This window comes from Armigeres subalbatus, chromosome 3, assembly GCF_024139115.2.
Source record: "Armigeres subalbatus isolate Guangzhou_Male chromosome 3, GZ_Asu_2, whole genome shotgun sequence".
NCBI lineage: Eukaryota > Metazoa > Arthropoda > Insecta > Diptera > Culicidae > Armigeres > Armigeres subalbatus.
Genome location: NC_085141.1, coordinates 98131750 through 98157352, shown reverse-complemented (window position 1 = coordinate 98157352; position 25603 = coordinate 98131750). Strand labels below are relative to the sequence as shown.

The following is a 25603-nucleotide window of genomic DNA, read 5'->3' as shown; positions in this document are numbered from 1 at the left end:
CCAACAATGAACTTCACTGAATTTCCAACACTGAACCTTGCAACTAATGCCCAACAAAATAATTTACAAAAAATCGTTGCATTCTTCTATGACTTCGATAAGCTCCATGTATCCGCAGCATTCTTTATGTCAGATTTAGATCAGTTTCGAAGCATTGTAAATACACCCAGATCTTTTTTTACACGGGTGGGTTTTAGTTGATTACGACCTTTAGCGTTAATGAAACTATGAGTTAACCCCATGAAAAAATTCACAAAAAATCAAAGAAAATTCAGGTGGTATTTAAAAAGCTGTGAAAAATCAGTTTAACCGGGAAATTCAAGAATACCAACCGTGTGAAAAAAATATTGAATGTACTCTCTACAAAATCAATTCAACCAAATGGCTATATCTCAGTGATCTTTTGCTCCGGTCGAAACACGCGCGATCTTCTAACCCGAAACGAAATTCTAACCCAAGACAATCGTGGAGATGCACAGGTATACTCGGTCTCTAACAACGAGAGTCGGACTAATAACCTTTCTCTTCCTATATGACCCTAAGGACGTGGCCGGCGCTGTTATTGACTGTCGATTGTCGATGATTGTCGAAACGTCGGGTAAATAAAAAACTCGTTGTAATAAGTGCAAGACTGAGTAGCCGTTCAATAAATGAAATTGACTTTAAATGTTTGAGCTCCCGAAACGTGTACATTGAGAATGGGTAGCTAATCCCAAGCCCCATTTATTGTTTTCTCTGTACAATTTCGCATGTTCAGTCAATTACGGAGTAGCAAGCTCATGCTCAAGCCCAATGCTCATATCAAACACATCAAAAACAAGAGATGACATTTGTTTTGTTGTCGTTTTTCATAGCATCGCAACATTTTTCGGTCCAGTACCTATTTCAATTTTCCTCCCATTCCTCGATATCTGTTTGAATCCATGGTCCCTTCAATATCGATATGTAGAGGGGCAACTAATATTTAGTGAAAGAAAGAGCATCCAAAAAAATAATAAGAAAATCTGTGTTGCATTTTGTTTTCGATGGAATGTCCATTCGACCAAATGTCCTTTCGACTAAAAGTCCCTTGGTCTAGCCGTCATTCGACTAAATGTTGTTCAACGAAATTTCCCAAAACCGTATTAAGAAGTGTGATGGATATAGTCGGATAAGAAGGCTATCCATATGCGAGGATGAAAACCTGCCAAACAGCTAACTAGATGGGCTGTTATGCCCGTGGCAAGCACAATGGATACATTATGCCTACGGAGCCGAGAATGTTTCTCACCAGAAAACATCGTAGGCCGGACCGAGAATCGAACTCGCCATCTCCGGGTTGGCCCTACGCCCTTGCTCGCAAGGCTAAATGGAGATCCAGGCAGATTTTCGTGACGGCCGATCAACGACGGATCAGATATCTAGTCTGCGGAGGATTCTTGATAAATTCTGGGACCACGATTTGCATACTCACCATCTGTTCATTGATTTCAAGCGTATGATTCAATGAAAAGTAATGAGAAATGTTTGAACATGGTTTTCCGGTGAATCTGAATAGGCTGAGATGTGTAACGATTGATGGCTTTAAATCAAGTATTTTAATTGCAGACGAAGTGTCAACCTCGTTTGTGATCTTTTATGGATTGAAACAGGGTGATGTACTTTTGAACAACGACAGTGCACTCGAGAGGGCAACTAGGAGATCTGGCATGTAGAGTAACGGTCGCATATGCTTCTAGGACTTGTGGATGACATCGACCTCATTGGAATCGATCGCAGAGTAGTAGTGGATGCTTTTGTCCCACTGGAGAGGGAAACGGCGAGAGAGATAGATGAAGACCTAGTGGTGTTGGTGTTGAAGTAGTGTTTGATTTGTTGAAGAATTTGTTTACCTTGGAACGCTTGTGACATGCTACAATGGCGTTTCCAGCTAAGTAAAAAGACGTATTGCTGCTGCGGATAGGGCCGGCTTACGTAACCAGCTTACATCCGGATGCTCTGTATAAAACTCCTTTTCTACCAGTGGCCCTATACGGACATGAAGCATGGACGTTGCAAGAGGCGGACCGGAATACTCGGTGGGAAACTAGAAAATGGTGTCTACAAAAAGAAAATATTGTAGTGGGCTGCTCACTTAGTGCGAATGTCAGAAGAAAGAATAGCGAAAACATTAATCAATAGATAAAGGCAGGCAAATTAATCGTTTGGGGACATCACCTAGGACCAGGACCGACAATTATGGAGGTCTACAATACGCCAGGCATAGGTGAATCTTCGCTTTAGCCAGCCGGGTATACTGGTAGGTGCGTACAAAGATCATAAAGAAAAGGTTTTATTTCTCTTTGTACTCTGTATTGAAATGAAAATTAAAAAAAAAGAAAAAATATTCAATATTATTGCAACAATCATACGCTTATATTCCTTCAACGCTCAGAAATATACACAAATGTGCACGAAACCATCGGACCAATAAAGAAAAATGAACAACAATAACCTTTTTAAATAGGCACCATAAATATCTCACTGGCATGTCTGTAAATGATTCTGAAGACAAATTTAATAGCATCCTTCTGCAAGTGAGAGCTTCCTCTGTCGTAATATTATCCAGAAACAGAAGCTGATAAAATTTACGACAACCGTTTCGAGTTGCCGTTCAAGTTCAAGAGACGAGAATTCCACTGCTGCGGTTCGGCGAGTCGATATATTTTTTTAATCCCATTGAATACAATATTGAGCGATTTGGGGGTGCTTCCCTATTTGGAATCTTAATTTATTTTCGGATTTCAATTTGCGCTGCCAGTAAGAAAATTGACCGCCATAAAGTTTTATGCTGTAGCATGATGTGGCACTCGTGGTCATCGTTTACGGCTTCCAATGATTTACGACAGGGGGAGCTCAATTTAAAGGATGTACTGAATTTTCATTCCAGGGAGGCTGCCATGTCGCACTACAGTTTCCGTGAAGATTCATCTTACAAGATTGATGAACTAGTGATTGAAGCTGTGTGTCCCACTTTTATGAACCTTTCTCTGCATTCCAGTCTAGAGGAGATAAGGCTCTCGAAGCCACCGTCTCTGTGCCAAGTGGACAATAATACACAACATCCGGTTGATAAATCGATCATTTGCGAGCAGTGTCTTTCAAGTAAACTTTCTTCACTTAGAGGAATGTGGGTCAATATGACCAACTTTAATTTTAGTATTTATTAATAAGTATTATATTCGTTATCCTATATGACAATAATGAATTATTATTATTATCTTTATCAAAGTGGTTTTCAGCCCTATGTTAACTCGCCTGTCAACAATAATGAAGATAAACAACGGATTGTACACGACAAACGTTTGTTAAGAAAAATGTTTGTTAGAAAGATAAAAAAGATCTCTGAGACAGTTTAACAAAATTTTTCCAACTTTGAAAACTAGGCATATACAAAATTGATAGATTCTCATACAAATATTGTATGAGACCTTACAATGTTGCAAGCTTTTCTTACAAGCTTGAGCTTTCGTTTTTTGTTTAAGAATCTAACAATTTCGCATATGCCCAGTTCTTATACAAGTTTTGGTAGGTTCGTATATAGAATTGATAGAAAATCTAACAGTCGCTGGTTGGGTGATAGAGTGTGAAAAAAAAACAAAGTGAGCAAGGTCGGGCGGGTTAGTTTAGGCTCATCTTGTTTTTAATATAATTTTTAATATAATACGGAATATTCGTTTATTTTTTCTTCAAGCGAGTTTTTTTTTTGTTGAAACTATCAATTTGCTGATAGTATCAACTAGATTTTCAGTATTCAAGCATAACGAACTGTACAGTTAGGTAAAACGAATAATATTTCAATTTTTATTAGGATTTTTTGGCAAAAGGTATTATCATGTATGAATATGTCCCAAATCTGAGGGGACATTTTGCTCCACTTGCCTTCCTTCAGTACAGGAGAAAAAGAATAACCAAACGTATACGTCTTATTTGATATTGATAAAGCATCCATCTATCATCTTCCTTCACGGACGACGATGAGATTTCATAGCTTTAGCCATAGTGGACATAATGGCAACCAATGCGCCCGCTATACCCTCGTCCCAAAAGAGCAGATTGACTCCACGTGGCATGTGCGTCCCCAACTTGTTTCTGTGATCGAACAAACCGATTTATTATTTCAGTTTGCGAATACTTCTCCAAGTAGGAATGAATTTGCCGGAAATCTGCAAAAAATATTGCATTCAGTGTTGATATTCGTTGAAAAATAAAAAAAAGGTGCGAATTTACCAGTTAAAGTGGCCGAATTTCCCGGTGTGACTGCTATGCGGTCACTATACTAAATATTTTTATTCGATTTGTAGAACAAATTGTTTAACATTAGCTAGCTAAAAGAACTGATCAAGCTTATTCAAGCTGAGCATTCTGTTGAAAATGGCTCGCATTTACTGGTAGCACAAGACATAAAATTGATCTAACACCGCCCTCATCTTCTTACTCCTTGCCAGTATTTCCGTAAAGTTTGCCATCGCGCAGTATCGGGAAATTGTTCCGAGATTCAACTTTGTGCGCAACGAAACACATTTTCTGTGCTGAGGAGTAACAGACTGGGAGCAAATCTGATCAAATAATAAAAGTGTAAGAAATACCGTTCCACTTTTTTGCTGGCCTTTCCGGTGCAGCCGGTCGACATACAGCGCCGAGATAAAGATGGGTTCATCTTGCGAGTATCTCGTCTCAAGTTGATAGTTTTTATTTTCTACTGGGGCTCCTCAACCGTTTTACTTGAACCACTTGACAGACCCAGTGAGCAGAACGCGCACATCAAGGGTTTGCATTGCCAACCAAACCAGGTGAGATGGGGTCCTGCGTGCAGCGGGATATTGTTGAGATGAGATGAGATCCGATAGCAAACTCACTTGTTTTGTGTGCTGGTGTGATTCCGAGAATTTTATTGCCAATTTTATCTACTGGAACGGAATGATGTGTGATACGGAGACTCTATTTCCGTTTTTATTCTATTAGTCTATGGTTGATGGAAACATTGCGATTGTCGGATGATGCTGAACACAAATAACGTAACGCAGTAATGGGGGAAGGGGCTCCTCTTCAAAGTTACGATTCATAGAACTTTTATGATTTTTTTTAAATAAAAAGTATTACAATGGTGATGAGGAAGACTTTTACAGCCAATGTTCGCTTTTCGTAATTTGGGTAAGATGCATAACTGGGATCCTGAAGCAGTTTACGACTCATTCAGAGGATTTCATTGCACTTGTTTCATTAATCTCCTTTTGATTTCTGTGGTACATTAAATCAAACTGTTATTTATTCTGAGCCAACAATTTTTAATTAAATAATTGAAATTAATATTGATCGTATAGAGTAGGTTTTAAATTAATTAAATCCAAAAGTCATATTTAATGCACATCTCTGATTGAAGTTTCATATTGATCAAACCTGACATTATTGGATGCTTTATGGTGTTAGGGTTGTTCAGTTTTAACGTGCGTTATTTGGCGTTGCTATTGGTGTTAGCTACGCTAGAATGGACCTCGTAGCATGGGCCTGGAAAATCACGCCAACATATTCCTACCCATTCCTACCTGCCCATTTGACCTGCATTCAGGCACGGCCGGCACCGGAATTGCTTAATTTTTGATCACTTGTTTTTACACATTGTACTGCCGCTAGCCGCAAGTCGAGCACATCTGTATATGGGCCTCCGTATACAGATGTGCTCGAATAGCGGTTAGCGGCAGTGTAGGTCATATTAGTTCCAAATATCATCTGTTGGTTCTCTTTGTAACTACAGCTGGCCTAACAATAACGGAGTAGCGACTGTGGGCAGTCAATCATGCTCATGCTTATGCTCAAACAATCAAATCTAATATCTCATAATCTTCATGCATGATAGCACTACATTCCTCAATGGACCAAAGTGTTTTACATACAATGATCTGCATAATAAAAAGCCCACTTGCCGATTTTCATTTTGCTGAAAATTTGAACAGAGCTCAGATATTACTTGAATTTGACCATACCAAAGTTTCAGCCATATTGATTCATAGGGTTAAACATTATTGCGGTAATACCACCACGATTTTTCGGCAATATATATATAAATCAGAGCGTTAATGAATAACGCTTCCAATGAATGAATAAATTTATTATTATTTATTTATTCAGACTAAGGCCGAAGTGGCCTGTGCGGTATATAAGAGTCTTCTCCATTCGGCTCGGTCCATGGCTACACGTCGCCAACCACGCAGTCTACGGAGGGTCCGCAAGTCATCTTCCACCTGATCGATCCACCTTGCCCACTGTGCACCTCGCCTTCTTGTGCCCATCGGATCGTTGTCGAGAACCATTTTCACCGGGTTATTGTCCGACATTCTGGCTACGTGCCCGGCCAACCACAATCGTCCAATTTTCGCGATGTGAAAGATGGATGGTTCTCCCAACAGCTGATGCAATTCGTGGTTCATTCGCCTCCTCCACGTACCGTCCGCCATCTGCACCCCACCATAGATGGTACGCAGCACTTTCCTTTCGAAAACTCCAAGTGCGCGTTGGTCCTCCACGAGCATCGTCCAGGTCTCGTGTCCGTAGAGGACTACCGGTCTAATGAGCGTTTTGTAGATTGTCAGTTTGGTACGGCGGCGAACTCTATTCGATCGGAGCGTCTTGCGGAGTCCAAAGTACGTACGATTTCCAGCCACTATGCGTCTCCGAATTTCTCTGCTGGTGTCATTTTCGGCAGTCACCAGTGAGCCCAAGTACACAAATTTTTCTACCACCTCGATTTCGTCACCACCTATGCAAACTCGCGGTGGGTGGCTCACGTTGTCTTCTCTTGAACCTCTTCCTATCATGTACTTCGTCTTCGACGTGTTGATGACTAGTCCGATCCGCTTAGCTTCCCTCTTCAGTCTGATGTAGGCTTCCTCCATCTTCTCAAAGTTACGTGCCATAATATCTATGTCGTCGGCGAAACCAAATAGCTGGACGGACTTATTGAAAATTGTACCACTCGTGTTAATCCCTGCTCTTCGTATTACCCCTTCCAAAGCGATGTTGAATAGCAAACACGAAAGACCATCACCTTGCCGTAATCCTCTGCGGGTTTCGAAGGGACTCGAGAATGCCCCTGAAACTCGAACTACGCACATCACCCGATCCATCGTCGCTTTGATCAACCGTGTCACTTTATCCGGAAAACCGTGTTCGTGCATTAGCTGCCATAGCTGGTCCCGATCGATTGTATCATATGCGGCTTTGAAGTCGATGAATAGATGATGTGTGGGCACGTTGTATTAAATGATTAAATTTGTTATGATTAAATAATTCAACTCTATGATTAAAGAATATGATTAATGATTTAATCATTTTTGACAATGATTAATGATTATGATTAACGATTGAATTATTTTTTGACAATGATTAACGATTACGATTAATGAATAAACCGTTTGGAGTATGATTAACGATTACCGATCGTGATTAAATGCTGACACAATATGTGTATGATTAATGATTAAAGATCAGTATGATTAATGATTAATGATTATGAATGGTTTGCATATTGATCAATTATCAAGGAACATTTTTACCAAATTGGTTTATTGAAAGGTATGAAAATTAAATGATTATGATTGAAGATTAATGAATAAAAGCGATGTATGCAATGATTAAAATTGATGATTAATGAATAAACTCAAAACAATTATGAATATGATTAGTGATTAATGATTAAATGTAAAGTTCTATGATTAACGATTAGTGATTAATGATTGAATCAAATTTTTTGTATGATTATGATTAATGAATAATGATTAAATTATTCCATTATTAATTAATCATGATTAAATCTATGATTAATCACTAATGCTCTGGTATATATATATATATATTATATTATTATTATATATTAGGGTGGGAAAAAAATGTTTTGCTCCACAGCGCTCTATGGATTATTACTGATTTAGCCCAAGCCGTTTCAAGCATGCAAATTAGTATGGGGAAATTTATTTTTTCATCATACTGATAATGACGCTTCCTCATTAAGCGCAGGCTAATAGAGAACCTACATAGCTGGGAGGCAGATACAGGTTAAAAAAATACGAATGTCAGTGCAGACCTTTCTCAGACCAGTGCAGACTAGTTCCCATTAGTTTAATCTACATTTTACTTGCCAGATTCAACTGTGAGATCTGTAGGAACATAGGGGTTCTAACTGAAAGCTGTTTTTTACCTTATTTTTTTACAGTTTTATTTCAAGTATAATTAATCTGTAGGGGAATTATTTTCCATCTCACATTTTTCTATTTCGTTTTATATCAATTACGGGCAAGTTCCATGTGAAATGGTTCATCATAACGACAAGGCTATCCCATTATAAATTAAAAAGTGAATGTCGTATCAATCAATCTATTTTTTTTCAAAAATGCTAATATCTGGGAACGCCAAAATACAAATCGATATTTCGATAATCAGCTGTATGAATCGATCATTGCGTTGATATTGTACTTTTAAAGTAAGTTTTAATCCAAATGAGCTCAAATTTTCAGAGGACACTCAGAACATGATAAAAAAAGCAGATGAGCGCAGTGGAGCAAAATCATTTTTTTGAACCATATATCTGTTAATGACACTCCCCACGAAATCCACGCAGCATGCGTGAAATAATAAAAATGACAGTTGTGCGTTACTTTGGATTCCGTAAGTAGTGTGCTTAAAATAATCAAATTACCTTTGCAATTTGACATCCTGTCATAATTTTTTATCAGCATTCGCTGGTGTAGTTGTCGACGACCGCTTGCTAGGACCCCCAGACCATCACGACGTCGAACACCGGGTTTCATTAGCTCTGAAAGATTTCAAAAAATAAATAAGAATAGACAGAAAGAATAAATAAGTAATAAGAAGAATTGACAGTATAACCTAAGAATATAAAGAGCAGGGTTCATAATGCTCACTCAATCTCAGGAGCACATGATTTTCCCTCACAAAAGTTTTCGGGGAGAAATTGCTTTTCGGGAAAGTAAAACAGCCTGGAGAGTGATAACAATTTTTCGCTCACTTCGATTGCCGCTAAACGTTGGTTTGGTCTTTTTCTCTCATATCCGAGTCTTTTCGTGGCATCATAAAAGCAAATGGTAGTAGCTTATGTGGAACAAATATCTTAACGCTTTCATACAGATAGCGTGGTGGTGTGACTAAAGTAAGCGCATCCCCACAGCTATTATTGTTACTATTCTGAGTTCGAATCCCAGCGCGGCCATACAATTTTGTAATTGTTCTGCGATAATTCTCGCGAAAAGTGAGTGAGAGGTGAAAGTAATGAAACGAAAAAGGATTTTCATCTAATAGGCAAGATTTTCGTTCATCTTCCAATGCTAATTCTAGAGAAAAGATTGATGGGTGAAAGATGATCCTCAACATAAACAACGAAACAAGATTTTCCCTTGGCCCGAAAAACGCTTGCTTTGGTCTCATTGAAACAAAAAGTCGAAACCCTGGTTCAAACAGTAGATGCATAAGTATTAGATTGCTAATGTCGTTCCTGTTCGCGTGACTAACATCTAGGTCACTTTGATCTGACAGCCAATGTACCGGTACTACAAGTGTCAAGCCAATGATGATGATGGAACAAAATATGTACTACCGCGGGGGACCGAAATCCGTACAGCACCGAAATCCGTCCACTTCGTGAGATATCAATCAAATAAAGGGGGTTTAGGGGAATTAATTTATGAATGATTTATCTTATTTTGATCTTATGCTTGACAGTAAGCTTTTTGGCCATTGAAATGGATAGTAGGCTCTGAAATTAAAATAACATAATTAAAAAACATATCGGCACCCCGCAAACGCGAAGTTTCAGGTGCCATTTTGTTCGCGTGTTGGGCGCAATGGTACCGGTAAGATCAGCAGCATAAATAACAAAGGGATCGCTTCTCAAGGTGCGTATTGTGCTATTCACAGTGTTAGTTTGATCCATTGGTCTGCTTTAATTTAAATATTTTGTTAGAAAATAGCTGTACGGATTACGATCCTATAATTCGAAGCCCGTCCACGGTGGACGGATTTCAAATCAGAAGGTGTTGATTTTGTTCGTATTTTTATCATATTTTTCATTCCTTTCAATGCAATACAGTGGAGCACACAAAAAATAGAGGCCGTCGTGCAGTTAGATCAATGACGAACGTTCTATTTGCATTCGATTTGTATTTCCTAGAGATTTTTACATATACTGAAGTGCTTAAATGTACGGGTTTCGATGCACCACGGTACATGATGATGCATAATAAACGGCCAAGTTAGGCTTGTGGAAGCATATTTTGGCAAAATGCTTTTAATGACTACAGCGCCACTAGCGTTCTAGCACATGAGCGCTTGCACACGAGAATGCTACGCTTGGGTAAATGAACCGGTTGCTAGGGAAACGATTGTTGATTCTTCACGTTTCCCAGTCTTGTTATTTATATCTCGAATATGAGAATTTAACCAAACTTCAATGAAGTTATGATTGAAAAATTGAAACATGTTGTGCACATTTTTTGCACTTGCATAACGAAGCGTTTATAGAGGTGAGGTCTTGATTCAGGCCTTTCATTCACGATGTCTTAGATTCGAATCTGCTCTGAGCGGAGCTTTTTGCTCCATTTTTGAGGTTCTGAAAGCACTTCTTAGGATTTCGAGATTCTGCAACCACCAAAAAACTGATTAGTTCATATTTCTACAATTTTGGGATAAGATTTTTCTGACACGTTTATGAGGGGATAATTTATTCTATTACTTTACGGTGGTACTTGATAAACATACTGAGAATCTGAAGTGAAGTTCTGGATTGCTTAGAGATTTCTTTATTCCAGCGAGAGAGGGGTTTCGATCAACGGGCTTTTAATTCCAGTTTCATATTTTTTTTAGATTGTAATAATTGAAGATTTTATCTTTTATGAGAACCTTTTATGTTTAAGGACTTGTGGGCCCATTTCTGACCTGGGTCTCCATCGTTTGTGAATTGTATAATGTAATCGGCGTATTATTTATACATAGCAATAAAGAATACATTATGTACTAACTTTTTAAATTTCTATCAATTTGATTTTTTGGTTAACAACCAGTTCTTCATCCTCCCCCACTAAAAGTGTGTCTTCGAACTTTTTGGAATCAACATCTATATTTTATTCCCGATATGCAAATCCCATCGTATCTAACAAAAAAATGCATGAGGCTTACATATGTAACGGATATAAAATAATTAAGGTTCTACATTTTAGACAGATAAACAGAGACTTATGTATTTTACCTCGCGTAGAACATAAACGCCAATATTACAATATATTGGCCAATATTACCGGGTTGTTATGAACATTAAGAATAATATCTGAAGAGTTTATGCAAAATGTTGAATAAAAAAAAAGTTGTGATATTGAGATATCGGACCAAGCGCAATCTGTGGGTAGGCGGTTTGGTATCTTATTCAGCTATTCCATCACCACCCGACAATGGTTAAAAAGTGCTATTTATAAAACTGAAACCATTAATGTGCCATTTCTAAAAAGAAATCCAAAGAAAAGGATTCAAACACTAGTGTCCTTAGTGAACGCCAAACGAGTTACCACTAGGCTAGCACCTCTACTCAAGAAGAGAAACCATTTGACCAACACAAACAGATGAACAGCATACTGTGTGTAAACCAGGGGGAGAAGGCGGAGCACTGAATCCCTACCCCAACATGTGCGACATCTGAATTTGGTTCTAAACTGTAAACAACAGTGTTAATTCTCGACCACCTTTTTGTTATGGCGAGTAAATTTTTATGCACACTTTTGTTTTCGATATTTTATCAAAAATAAACACACAATCATGCAGCAATATAACGATGTGATATGCTAGAGATACCTGCTTGATTATAGGTACTCGAAAAAGAATTTATTTGCAGTAATTAATCGAATATCAAAATGTTCGCATTAACGATTGCGCCCTAACACCGGTTCTAAGCTTCGATGCAGAGTACACGAGCTTTGTTCGCCAGTGACAGGCATATGAGGCCCTTGGTGTAAACTGATGTTTAAACTTCCATGTTCAAACCCTTGTGTTTGAACTTGGGCGCACACTCGTGTTCAAACTGGGTGCGATTTTGGTTCGATTTATGATGAACTCGGTTTGGATCTAGTAAGCATGTTTGAGTGCGAACTTGCAAACGGGAAAACTGCACTTGTTTAAACGCGGTTCATGTTTTCGTGAAGACTGGCCGCTGGAAAATGGTTTGTGGAGTGGAAAATCACAAAGCGCGTCTGAAATATTGGTTGTTGTTTTGGAAAATCATAAAGTGCGTTTGGAAGAACGGTGGATTGTGGGTTGAAATATAATCGCTAGGCGATGGCAGCAGCGCAGAGGCTCATCGGAGGAAGACGTTGCAAAAAATCATTCACATGGATAATGTGTATCACGTTTGAACGGCAAATCGTCAGCAACTCGTTGGCGTCATTCATTCATTTATTTAGTCTACATCTAAACAGATAACACTGAATTTGACGCCACAATACACGGTACACCAAGTCGTTTTGCACCTGGTCTGCCCATCTCGCTCGCTGCGCTCCATGCCGTCTCGTACCTGCCGGATCGGAAGCGAACACTATCTTTGCAGGGTTGCTGTCCGGCATTCTTGCAACATGTCCTGCCCATCGTACCCTTCCGGCTTTAGCTACCTTCTGGATGCTGGGTTCGCCGTAGAGTTGGGCGAGCTCGTGGTTCATTCTTCGCCGCCACACACCGTCTTCTTGCACACCGCCAAAGATGGTCCTAAGCACCTATCTCTCGAATACTCCGAGTGCTTGCAAGTCCTCCTCGAGCATTGTCCATGTTTTATGTCCGTAGAGGACAACCGGTCTTATTAGCGTCTCGTACATGACTTTTGCGGGCAGCAGGGACTATGTCCAAGGGCTTAACGATCCCTCCCCATGCCATCTGCGAATTGTGGGGCTTGCCTAGGATGTGGTGGGGTTTGACAGTGGGCCCTGTTAAATTCCTATAAAGTGCCGCTCAAAGCGCATAAGCCCAAGTCCTGGTGTTAGGTGGGACGCTAAGCAGCCCTGACACGACGGCCCTCCGACGAGACAGGAGGTTTGCGCAGGTCCAATAAGCCGCCTGGAAAACCAATAATTACGAACAATATAAGAGATAATGCGACTCGATATAATCGGCATGGTTCTTTGCGACGAATAAAGGATCACGATTGGAAGCTTGGAACATGGAACTGCAAGTCGTTAGGTTTCGCAGGTTGCGACAGGATGATATACGATGAATTACATCCCCGCAACTTCGATGTCGTGGCGCTGCAGGAGATTTGCTGGACAGGACAGAAAGTGTGGAAAAGCGGGCATCGAGCGGCTACCTTCTACCAAAGCTGTGACACCACCAACGAGCTGGGAACCGGCTTCATAGTGCTGGGTAAGATGCGCCAACGCGTGATTGGGTGGCAGCCAATCAACGCAAGGATGTGCAAGCTGAGGATTAGGCCGTTTCTTCAACTATAGCATCATCAACGTGCACTGCCCACACGAAGGGAGACCCGACGACGAGAAAGAAGCGTTCTACGCACAGCTGGAGCAGACATACGATGGATGCCCACTGAGGGACGTCAAAATCGTCATCGGTGACATGAACGCACAGGAAGGGAAGGAGGAAATGTATAGACCGGTCATCGGACCGGATAGTCTGCACACCGTATCGAATGACAACGGCCAACGATACATAAACTTCGCAGCCTCCCGCGGAATGGTAGTCCGAAGCACCTTCTTTCCCCGCAAAAATATCCACAAGAGATGGAGATCACCTAGCCAAGCAACGGAAAACCAAATCGACAACGTTATAATCGACGGTAAATTCTTCTCCGACATCACGAACGTCCGCACTTACCGCAGCGCGAAAATTGAATCCGACCACTACCTCGTTGCAGTATGCCTGCGCTCAAAACTCTCGACGGTGTACAACACGCGTCGAAGTCGGACGCCGCGGCTCAACATTGGGCGGCTACAAGACGGTAGGCTAGCCCAAGAATACGCGCAGCAGCTGGAAGTGGCACTTCCAACGGAAGAGCAGCTAGGCGCAGCGTCTCTTGAAGATGGCTGGAGAGATATGCGATCCGCCATTGGTAGCACCGCAACCGCTGCACTTGGCTCGGTGCCCCCGGATCAGAGAAACGACTGGTATGACGGCGAATGTGAGCAGTTAGTAGAAGAGAAGAATGAAGCATGGGCGAAATTGCTGCAACACCGCACGAGGGCGAACGAGGCACGATATAAACAGGCGCGGAACAGACAAAACTCGATTTTCCGGAGGAAAAAGCGTCAGCAGGAAGATCGAGACCGTGAAGTGACGGAGCAACTGTACCGCGCTAATAACACACGAAAGTTCTATGAGAAGTTGAACCGTTTACGTATGAGCCACGTGCCACAGCCTGATATGTGTAAGGACATAAACGGGAACCTTCTTACGAACGAGCGTGAAGTGATCCAAAGGTGGCGGCAGAACTACGAAATGGATCGGACTAGTCATCAACACGTCGAAGACGTAGTACATGATAGGAAGAGGTTCAAGAGAAGTCAATGTGAGCCATCCACCGCGAGTTTCTATCGGTGGTGACGAAATCGAGGTGGTAGAAGAATTTGTGTACTTGGGCTCACTGGTGACTGCCGAAAATGATACCAGCAGAGAAATTCGGAGACGCATAGTGGCTGGAAATCGTACATACTTTTTACTCCGCAAGACGCTCCGATCGAATAGAGTTCGCCGCCGTACCAAACTGACAATCTACAAAACGCTCATTAGATCGGTAGTCCTCTACCGACACGAGACCTGGACGATGCTCGTGGAGGATCAACGCGCACTTGGAGTTTTCGAATGGAAAGTGTTGCGTACCATCTATGGTGGGGTGCAGATGGCGGACGGTACGTGTAGGAGGCGAATGAACCACGAGTTGCATCAGCTGTTGGGAGAACCATCCATCGTTCGCACCGTGAAAATCGGACGACTGCGGTGAGCCGGGCACGTAGCCAGAATGTCGGACAGTAACCCGGTGAACTTGCCATAAGACGAGTTTGTAAAATCTCATTGAATTCCACCACTTAATTGTATCTTAACAGATGCGTATTTCGACCTCAACAGTAAGGCCGTCTTCAGTGTCTCGTACTTGACTCGACTTACTTAGTAGAGTCAAGTACGAGACGCTGAAGACGGCCTTACTGTTGAGGTCGAAATACGTATCTGTCAAGATACAATTAAGTGGTGGAATTCATGGGATTGTACAAACTCGTCTTATGACAAGTGAAGACATTCCACTAAAAAGCTCAAAATAATTTTCTTAAACCTGGTGAAAATGGTTCTCGACAACGATCCGACGGACACAAGAAGGCGAGGTGCGCAGTGGGCAAGGTGGATCGATCAGGTAGAAGATGACTTGCGGACCCTCCGTAGACTGCGCGGTTGGCGACGTGTAGCCATTGACCGAGCCGAATGGAGATGACTCTTATATACCGCACAGGCCACTTCGGCCTTAGTCTGAATAAATGAAATGAAATGAACATGACACATTTGGTGCGGTGGCGAATCTATTTTGACCGCAGTTTCTTCTGGAGCCCGTAGTAGGCCCGACTTCCACACATGATGCGCCTTCGTATTTCACGAATAACATTGTTATCAGCCGTTAGCAAGGATCCGAGGTAGACGAATTCCTCGACCACCTCGAAGGTATCCCCGTCTATCGTAACACTGTTTCCCAGGCGGGCCCTGTCGCGCTTGGTTCCGCCCACAAGCATGTACTTTGTCTTTGACGCATCACCAGTTCAACTTTTGTTACTTCACGTTTCAGGCAGGTGTACAGTTCTGTCACCTTTGCAAATGTTCGGCCGACAATGTCCATGTCATCCGCGAAACAAATAAATTGACTGGATCTGTTGAAAATCGTACCCCGGCTGTTACACCCGGCTCTTCGCATAACACCTTCTAGCGCAATGTTGAACAACAGGCACGAAAGTCCATCACCTTGTCTTAGTCCCCGGCGCGATTCGAACGAACTGGAATGTTCGCCCAAAATCTTCACACAGTTTTGCACACCATCCACCGATGCTTTGATCAGTCTGGTAAGCTTCCCAGGGAAGCTGTTCTCGTCCATAATTTTTAATAGCTCTACGCGGTCTATACTATCGTATGCCGCTTTGAAATCAACGATCAGATGGTGCGTTGAGACCTGGTATTCACGGCATTTTTGAAGGATTTGCCGTACAGTAAAGATCTGGTCTGTTGTCGAGCGGCCGTCAACGAGGCCGGCTTGATAACTTCCCACGAACTCATTCACTAATGGTGACAGACGACGGAAGATGATCTGGGATATCACTTTGTAGACGGCATTAAGGTTGGTGATCGCTCAAAAGTTCACACACTCCATCTTGTCGCCTTACTTGTAAATGGGGCATATAACCCCTTTCTTCCACTCCTCCGGTAGCTGTTCAGTTTCCCAGATTTTGACTATCAGTTTGTGCAGGCAAGTGGCTAGCTTTCCCGTGGATTGCAACATAGTAGCCTGAATTTGTGTCTGCTATATTTCAAGCCAGGAGCAGCAATGTTGAGAATTAGTGGACGTGAAAAAAGATCCTCTTGTCAAATATTTGTTCAAGTTCTCCAATTAGTGAATATATTTAATTATAAATCTTCACAACGAACGATTCAAATCAAAGTGCATGTGTTGTGAAACTGTACGGTTCCAACGAAAAGAACTTTAAAAGCTGTCTACAGGAATATATACAAGCTACTCCGGAAGAAACAGATGGTCGAGAGGTTTATGTACCAAGATGGAAATCATTGATGTTTGAACCGTTTTATCGAACAACGAAAACATGATCAGGATTGTCGACAGCATTTTTTGGGTGGCCACGATTCTGCTGGTCATCTGTTTCAAATGGCGTTAGACAAGTATCGCGACAAGAGTTTGGATTCACAAGAATAGTAATTTCTACGCACTTACTGGTAAGGGCTTCTTCAGCCCTCAACTTTCATGACCAACGAAGTTATGGAACTGATCGTGATGGATTTGTCGAACCCGACAACTTATGGAGCTGGTCTTTATTTGGAGCAAGGCGAGAGCGTTGTTTCCATTAAACTTCTTTCCGGCTGTCGAATATAAAATAGATGGTACACTGAGAACTGGTCGCTATAGAGATTCTGCATATGGTTTGTATATGGGTTTTATCTGGACATTCGTTACAGGTTTTTCGGAAAGGTAAGTGATAAACTAGCCCATATTTACATAAATACTTTCATACAATATATTTAAAATAATTATATTTATATATATATATATATATATATATATATATATATATATATATATATATATATATATATATATATATATATATATATATATATATATATATATATTTAAAATATCCCATGAATATGACATCCCAGAAAAACCATCCATGTAAATAAAGTGACATAAATTCTCACTATTAACTTATTCTCAAAAATGATGACATGATCTATCATTCAGCAGTTGATGGATCGTGCAACGTGGTGCAACAATTTTAGATTGTGCTACGAAAGATATTTTTTTCAAACTAAATAACTTGTTACTTGTTTTGTTTTTCACGTATCAAAATAATAACAGCATTTTATGTATATGCAGAGGATTTTGATAGAAATATTATACAATAGAGGCTTGTTTGCAGCCGTTTGATCATTTATTCATCCACTTAGAATTCATTTGTTGATCAAAATCATTATCATATCAGGGGGGAAGGGGAATTTAATTTCTTTTTGCTCTTTTTTTCGTTTCAGAGAGCGAACAAAGGCGCTTAAACCTAGGCTATTAGCCAGGGCAAGGCTAATACCTTCGCCCCATCCGAGGAAAATCATCGGCAAGGATAATGGAGTGACATAAATTTCTTAGCAAAGTCACTCCCAACGTATTTCCACAAATTTTCTATCATTTGCTTATAATGATACTCCTAAACCACATACCCTACCCACCATACAATTCCTTGACATCTATGAGGGCGTCGGTGAGTCGCTGGCCTCTCGTTAAGTAGATGTCATATCATCATTTCCTTCCCTTTCCTAGTAACGGAGAAGATGGGCGTGGCTGGCAATGATAGCTTTCATGTTTTATCATTTTGGACCCCCAAATGGATTTCCATTGAATCCCAAATGGAAATCCATAAGCAATTGGGGTAAGAAAGGTAAATAATATACATGACAACTATCAGTATGCAATCTACGAAATACTCCGTTACAACGTAACGCAAGTGGCTAGCTTTTCCGTGCCCATCTTGATGAGCTCAGCTCCGATACCATCCTTACCAGCTGCTTTATTGGTCTTTAGCTGTTGGGTGGCATCCTCAACTTCCCTCAGGGTGGGGCTGGTTGTCTTCCATCGTCCGTTAAACTGACGTAGACTTCTCCTCCGCTGCCTTGAACTTCACAGCCTGTACTCTCAGCGTCATTCAAATGTTCCTCGTAGTGCTGCTTCCACCTTTCGATCACCACACGTTCGTCAAGATGCTCCCATCATTATCCTTGCACATTTCGGCTCGCGGCAGGAAGCCTTTGCGGGATGCGTTGGGCTTCTGATAGAACTTGGGTGTTTCTTGAGAACGGCACAGCTGTTCCATCTCCTCGCACTCCGCTTCTTCCAGGCGGCGTTTCTTCTCCTGAAAAGGCGGGTCTGCTGTCTCCGCTTCCGTTAATAACGTTCCACGTTCTGCCGGGTACTTTGCTGCAGCGCGACCGCCCGCGCTGCGTCCTTCTCCTCCAGAATCTGTCTGCACTCTTCGTCGAACCAATCTTTCCGTCGACTTCGTCCCATATACTCGACGTTGTTCTCCAGTGCGTCGTTAATGGCTGCTTTGACTGTATTTCAGCAGTCCTCAAGAGGGGCCCGAACGAGCTCACCCTCTTCCGGCAACGCTGCCTAGAGATACTGCGCGTATGCAGTGGCGACATCAGGTCGCTTGAGTCACTTTAGGTCGTACCGCGGCGGTCGTCGGTACCGAACATTGTTGATGACGGATAGTTTTGGGCGCAGTTTAACCATCACCAGATAGTGGTCAGAGTCGATGTTAGCGCCACGATATGTCCTGACGTCGATAATGTCGGAGAAGTGCCGTCCATCAATCAGAACGTGGTCGATTTGTGCCGGTCTATAGCCGGTCTAAACTCCTCCTCTTGGCCAACCTGAGCGTTCAAATCTCCTATGATGATTTTGACGTCGTGGCTTGGGCAGCTGTCGTACTCACGTTCCAGCTGCGCGTAGAATGCGTCCTTATCATCATCAGTGCTTCCGGAGTGTGGGCTTTGGACGTTGATTATGCTGAAGTTGAAGAACCGGCCTTTGATCCTCAACCTGCACATTCTTTCATTGATCGGCCACCACCCGATCACGCGCCTTTGCATATCGCCCATCACTATGAAAGCTGTTCCCAGCTCGTGTGTGTTGCCGCAGCTCTGGTAGATGGTATGATTACCTCTAAACGTTCGCACCATTGATCCCTTCCAACAAACCTCCTGCAGCGCTACGATGCCGAATCCACGGTCCTTGAGCACAACGGCGAGTATGCGTGTGCTCCCGATGAAGTTGAGAGATTCGCAATTCCACAAACCGAGTTTCCAATCGCTAGTCTCTTTTCGTCGCAGTGGTCTTCGCCGATGGTTCCGGTCCATACTCTCTCATTGATTGGGAAGGCGCATTATTAAAAATAAGTCGGTTCTTTTCAGAACCACCATTTTATTCAAGACAAGGTTGAGCCGAAACAAGTTTTCTTTGTTGTCGGCAGATAAATACCGCAAACAAAAGTTTCTCAAGCGCTCATCGGAGGGAGACGCTGCAGAAAATTATTTTTCGATATTTTAGTTTTGTTGCTGTCAGTGATTGTAAAGGCTCATTATTGTAAATAAATCGATTATTTCAGAGCCACTATTCCATACTATACTGCTTGTAATCGAATAACCAAATGAATAGTGCACCCATCAAAAATAGGCCAACTATGCGGTTACCGGCAGTATAGATACTGTGTCACAAAATATTTTATTCAAAGTGCAACCCCTAACTACCTGATGACTACAGGTCATTCGTAACGATGGTATCAGTAACGATCCCAATTGACAATCGTGGTTCAGAGGAGGGGAGACCGGGGCCAAGTGGCTTTTGGGCATAGCGGCAGACATCCATCCTGAATTTGGTGGGGTATTAGGCCGTCCATGTATCGACGTAATTTCAGGAGTTTCTGTGTTACCGTTTGCACAGGACTTCTTTTAGTTTTCGGCACTAGTCAGTAAACTCATGTTATGTATGTTCAAATACTGATACGAAACTGTTATCCCGTCAATATATATATTATATATATATATATATATATAAAGTGAAAATTGAAAGTGTACGGTTTTCATCTGAACCAAATAGTAAATGGAATATATTCTTGAAGTTCACCGCCGGAATTTAAACAGGAAGAAATAAAAATCAACAGAGCCATGCAAACCAGAGATAGTCTGAATGAGGAGTCAATAGTGATCTCCACTACTGCTCAAACATAGGTACGAGTCAGTCAAACTTAATGGAATCATCACAAAACAGACAATAACTGATGTCACCATAAGGCCGATGACCTGATACATCCCTACGAAATCCTCCAACATTCAACATCATTTGAACACTTCGGTAGTATAGACGGAAACGAATAATCTATTCAAGTAAGATCCATCTAATTTAATGCTAATAATATTCTGCTCAGAGGTTATTGCCATAGTTTTGGCTTTTATATCGCCTGTTACATTTTTTTTCAAAATTGAAAATAGCCCAAAAACACTAAATCGACTCATGCTACCTCGATTTTTTTTCCGATTTGGCTGAAAAATGATTCTGGGCTGTTCGGTTGAATTTTTGATACTTTTTGAAAACTTGAAGAGGTCTAATATACACTTTGTGCACTATGATTACTATGTTCAAAATGGAAGGGATCGAAGTATGCCGCGCGCGAATAAAGATGTCAATTTTCGGTGCTCGTTGTTTTTTTTCCTTTGAACATTCAGAAAAAAGTTTAATTTTTTTTTCTAGGAAAATGTACCGCGAATATATTTGGACATTAGGCTGTGTGTTTTATTGTGACATGGGTGACTATAGTGATTTGATCCAGACACTCCGGCAAATAGGGTGCGATACCAACCACCTAACTATCGCGAAGCTTTCCTTTTGATAGTTCTACAAAAAACGTGACTGCCTTTGCATTCTTCCTGGCTGGAATATTGCCGATACCGTCCAGGCGGTTTTCTCGATGTAACTGCGATCGACTAAAAAGGAATTATTGCGGCGAGCGGTGTCCTAACTTTGCTCCCGCAAGTGCCTGCAAGCTGCTGGAACTGGAATACTGTTGAACTAACCAAAGGATTGTCATTGGTGACGTTATTGTAGGAATTCAAACCTGGTGCCAGCTTATTTAGCAGAATCACGAACGACACGTACAACATCCTGCCACCTCTACCCAACGGTTACATGGAGCCAAAAGGTTTCTTCTGGAAAATTGGTGAGATCAAACCATTATGTCTTATTTGATATTGAAATAATTAATATTGAGCGTCTTACGGGTAAATGTTACAAGGTTAAAATACTTCAAACTTCCATTTGCTTCCGCTGTATTCACTTGTGTGTCATCGGATGCGTATTTCGTTTTCTACGATAACAAAACACTGAAGAAGTTTTCAAGTAGAAAACGAAATACGTATCTGATGATCCATGGGTGAGTGTAGCGGAGGTGAATGGAAGTTTGAAGTATTTTAACCTTGCTTATTTGATAATTTTTAAATGCAAATCATGACATTTAATGTGGGTCCAGCGCACGCAGAGTGGTGCAATGGGTTGACTTAAAAGATCTGCATCCTGGACGATTTCCAGTTTAATCAGGACAGATTTTGGTAGATTTTTTAGTTTAAAATATTACTGTATCTTCGTGATAAAATGCCTGTTTCGTTGCAATTCGGCATAGGTTTACAAACAATTTATCTAATCTTTTTACCTATTTGGTGCTCATTTATTATTAAAAGCATAAGATGACTTCATACGCGAAAACCAGTGCCTTATTGGTATATCAATTTTCAAGACAGTGATGTGTCATTTGTTGATCAAATTCATTATCATATCAGGGGGGAAGGGAAAATTTAATTTCTTTTTGCTCTTTTTTCGTTTCAGAGAGCGAGCAAAGGCGCTTAAACCTAGGCTATTAGCCAGGGCAAGGCTAATACCTTCGCCCCATCCGAGGAAAATCATCGGCAAGGATAATGGAGTGACATAAATTTCTTAGCAAAGTCACTCCCAACGCATTTCCACAAATTTTCTATCATTTGCTTATAATGATACTCCCAAACCACATACCCTACCCACCATCCAATTCCTTGACATCTATGAGGGCGTCGGTGAGTCGCTGGCCTCTCGTTAAGTAGATGTCATATCATCATTTCCTTCCCTTTCCTAGTAACGGAGAAGATGGGCGTGGCCGGCAATGATAGCTTTCATGTTTTATCATTTTGGACCCCCAATTGGATTTCCATTGAATCCCAAATGGAAATCCATAAGCAATTGGGGTAAGAAAGGTAAAGAATATACATGACAACTATCAGTATGCAATCTACGAAATACTCCGTTACAACGCAACGCAACGCAACGCAACGCATGATTACTATGTTCAAAATGATGGATTTTGCTTAGCTTTTAAGTGTTACGTCCACAATTTAAACAGGCAATTAAACGGCTGCCTTGGCAGATTTTAATCTACACTTAAATAATATTTAAAAACATATGACATAGAGTTAAATTTATGAATAAATATTTGGATATTTTTGTAATCATGTGTCAAATTTTCATAGTGTGCGTCCGATCTTGTTTCATCGTCCACGTGTTCATCGAAATATTTTGTTCTGTGTTGAGCGAGTGAATACATTAATAAGCAAGTTTAGTGCGCGTCCTATCATGTTTTCTCTATCACACAGAATGATCGCGCGATCATCGAAATATTTTTTGTTCTGCGTTGGGCGGGTGAGTAAATAAATTAGAAACTAAAATTTAGTGAGTGTCTGTTCGTGTTTTCTTTAGCACACAGAACGATCGAGCGATAATCGAAAATGTTGTTCTGCTTTGTGCTATCGGTAAATCAATTCACTAGTGCGTGTTCGACTGTGTTTTTGATTAACCTGTACTAACTTACACGCAACACCAGTCATACTGTTGATGTTTTTTGAAAAGTCTAACCATAATGAGTAGACATTCCGAAAGCAAAACTCGATCAACCAGCCCTGGTCTCCCCTAATTCAGTGAGAATTTCGAACTCCAAATGAGCATATTAATTCATATCTTAAAACATATTTCTCGTATTAGGAAAACTAAATGTAAACTAAAATCATAATGAATATATCCCTATTTTGCCATCTCGTAAAAACCATCTAGGTCATCTAGGTAAATGCACAAAATTTCTACGACGCATAATAGAAGAATCCTTTCAACATAATGATGCAAAGCGATACACTCCGATGACGACAGTTGTTGTCAAATGCGAATGAAACCGTAATCAGGCTGAGATTGACGAAAAGTTTCAATGATTTTTTTTTTCTGTTGGAGTTTTCTTTCCAAAGATGGGTTGGCGAAGGATCTCGGGAGCGACAGACTGAAAAATAAACTTGTCCTGCTCGGTTTAGTTGTTTCCATGCAACAAAATAGAAAGTATGGAATGGTTGTCATTTCACTCTGGAAAGTCGAGTTGATCTGGGCTCGGTATTTTAGGTTTATTGAGACTTTTTAAATCTTAAAATTGCTTTTTAATCCGAACAACGTATTTATCTGGTCTGATCAGGGTTTCGCACTTTTTCTTGCGATTTTCATATGAGAAAATCGTCTATGAACAAAACAAGCGTAATTGCTTAATCAATGAAGAAAATCTATAAATCCTTAGAGTGTGGTATTCCCAACCAAACCATTTATGAACTTGTGTGGGTTTTAACCTAGTACCTATTCAGTAAAAAGACTCAATCACTACTAGGTGGATCCATCATGGATTTTTCTGCAAAAGTTAAGGAAGGTGTTATGGTGTTGTTTATTGTTCCGATATCCTTCCGCATCGTTTCGCCCGGGGGTCAACACTTAGAATAGGGAAAATAGAGGAAACACCTGGCGCACAACCGGGCAGCAGGTGAAAGCAGTTGGAAAATTCAACGAAAAGGAAAATTGCTTGCGTTCCAATAGACTGCCGCCCCCCGGGTGAAATGAGAAATGGGGAAGATTGGGGAAGATAATTTTCTCACTAACTTTTGTATACAAACAGCGGAACATTGTATCGGAACGGGGAGAACGTTTGCCTGGCGAGAGCTTCACTATCGGTGAAGTGGACGGACCCGAGCAGGGGCGGTGGTGCAGCAGTCATGATTTCTTTGCAGTTTTGGATGATGGCCCGTGGGCAACTGGAAACTGGAAATTGAAGCTGGATCCGTTGTGATTCGGCAGAACGTGCCCTGCTTGCAGGATTCCTGTGAATTATTGGAATCGAGGATGAAGTGATCAGAGAGTGATACCGATTTTTTTGTGTGATATTGTTATTGTAGGGAACAGCTGAGTTTATTTTGCTTATTACCTATGTATCTGTCCACATAAAAGGAATACAGAATTGATCTCGATTGATGATAAATAATTACAAAAGATCAAATTTCTTCCTGGGTACGGGTTACTTTGATTCTGAATAACCTACTTCTTCTTAAACACGCAACTTGTGTAATTGCCGCCATTTTCTAATATAAGTTCCAGTTTCAGTAGCAGTTCTTAAGGTGAAGGTGGGTTGAGTACCAAAACAAAGCTTTGAAAGTATTGGTACACTAAAAACTGTCATATACTGTAGTAGTATTGGTGTAGTATTCATAAAAAAAAAAACAAAGAATATTAGTAGGGTGGTTCAATAACGACCCAGCACCACCACGCTCACTCGATTCCGTCCCATGCTCCGAGTGTCCTCCAAAAACCGATTTGAATAAAAACTGGATGAGCGCAAGCCGGTTCAGGTTTATATGAAAACTAGTATGGGAAACTAAACCTTTTATTACGCTGGCTAAAGTGCCTCCCCTCCAAACGCTGGCGAAAAGAGAACCCGCATAGCTGAAAGCAACATTCCAGAGACTTCACTGAACGAAAACCGCATCGCAGGAAAGATCCATTCACGTAAAAAAAAAATAACCTTATATGCTATGGCAAAAAAACATTCGAAAATACGAAAATACTCTTCATTATGCCACCTAATGAATGATCCCATATCAAAAAGCAAATAACATTCATAAGTTAATGAAAAGTATAAGTTTTTTAATGTATGTGACTAATGCGATGTATAAGTTTTTTCTTACACATATCATTAAGCGCCTGCTTCGGCAAAAAAGTATTAGAAATCTTAATAATATATAACATAAATTTTTTTTACGTGTTGATTTCGTAACGCAAAAATACCGTTTTGCTCACCCCCATGTCACACTTTTTGTTTGAAGCATCTGCCCCTGGTGCGATATTGTAGACTAGACTAGACTAGAAGTATCTGCCCCTGGTGCGATAGATATCACTGAC

General features: G+C 40.9%; 1 protein-coding gene across 1 annotated transcript in view; it reads right to left on the bottom strand.

The window, feature by feature from the left end:
* LOC134227472 (uncharacterized) overlaps nt 1-24730 on the bottom strand; it is a 47365-nt gene extending 22635 nt beyond the window's left edge. Inside the window, exons 1-3 of the mRNA XM_062708988.1 lie at nt 24633-24730; nt 24311-24528; nt 8711-8827 (exon numbers count right to left, since the gene is read on the bottom strand). Of these exons, the coding sequence (XP_062564972.1) occupies nt 8711-8827; nt 24311-24425 (232 nt within the window). The 5' untranslated portion in view covers nt 24426-24528; nt 24633-24730. The remainder of the gene's footprint in view (nt 1-8710; nt 8828-24310; nt 24529-24632) is intronic.
* Nucleotides 24731-25603: the final 873 nt, after the last annotated feature.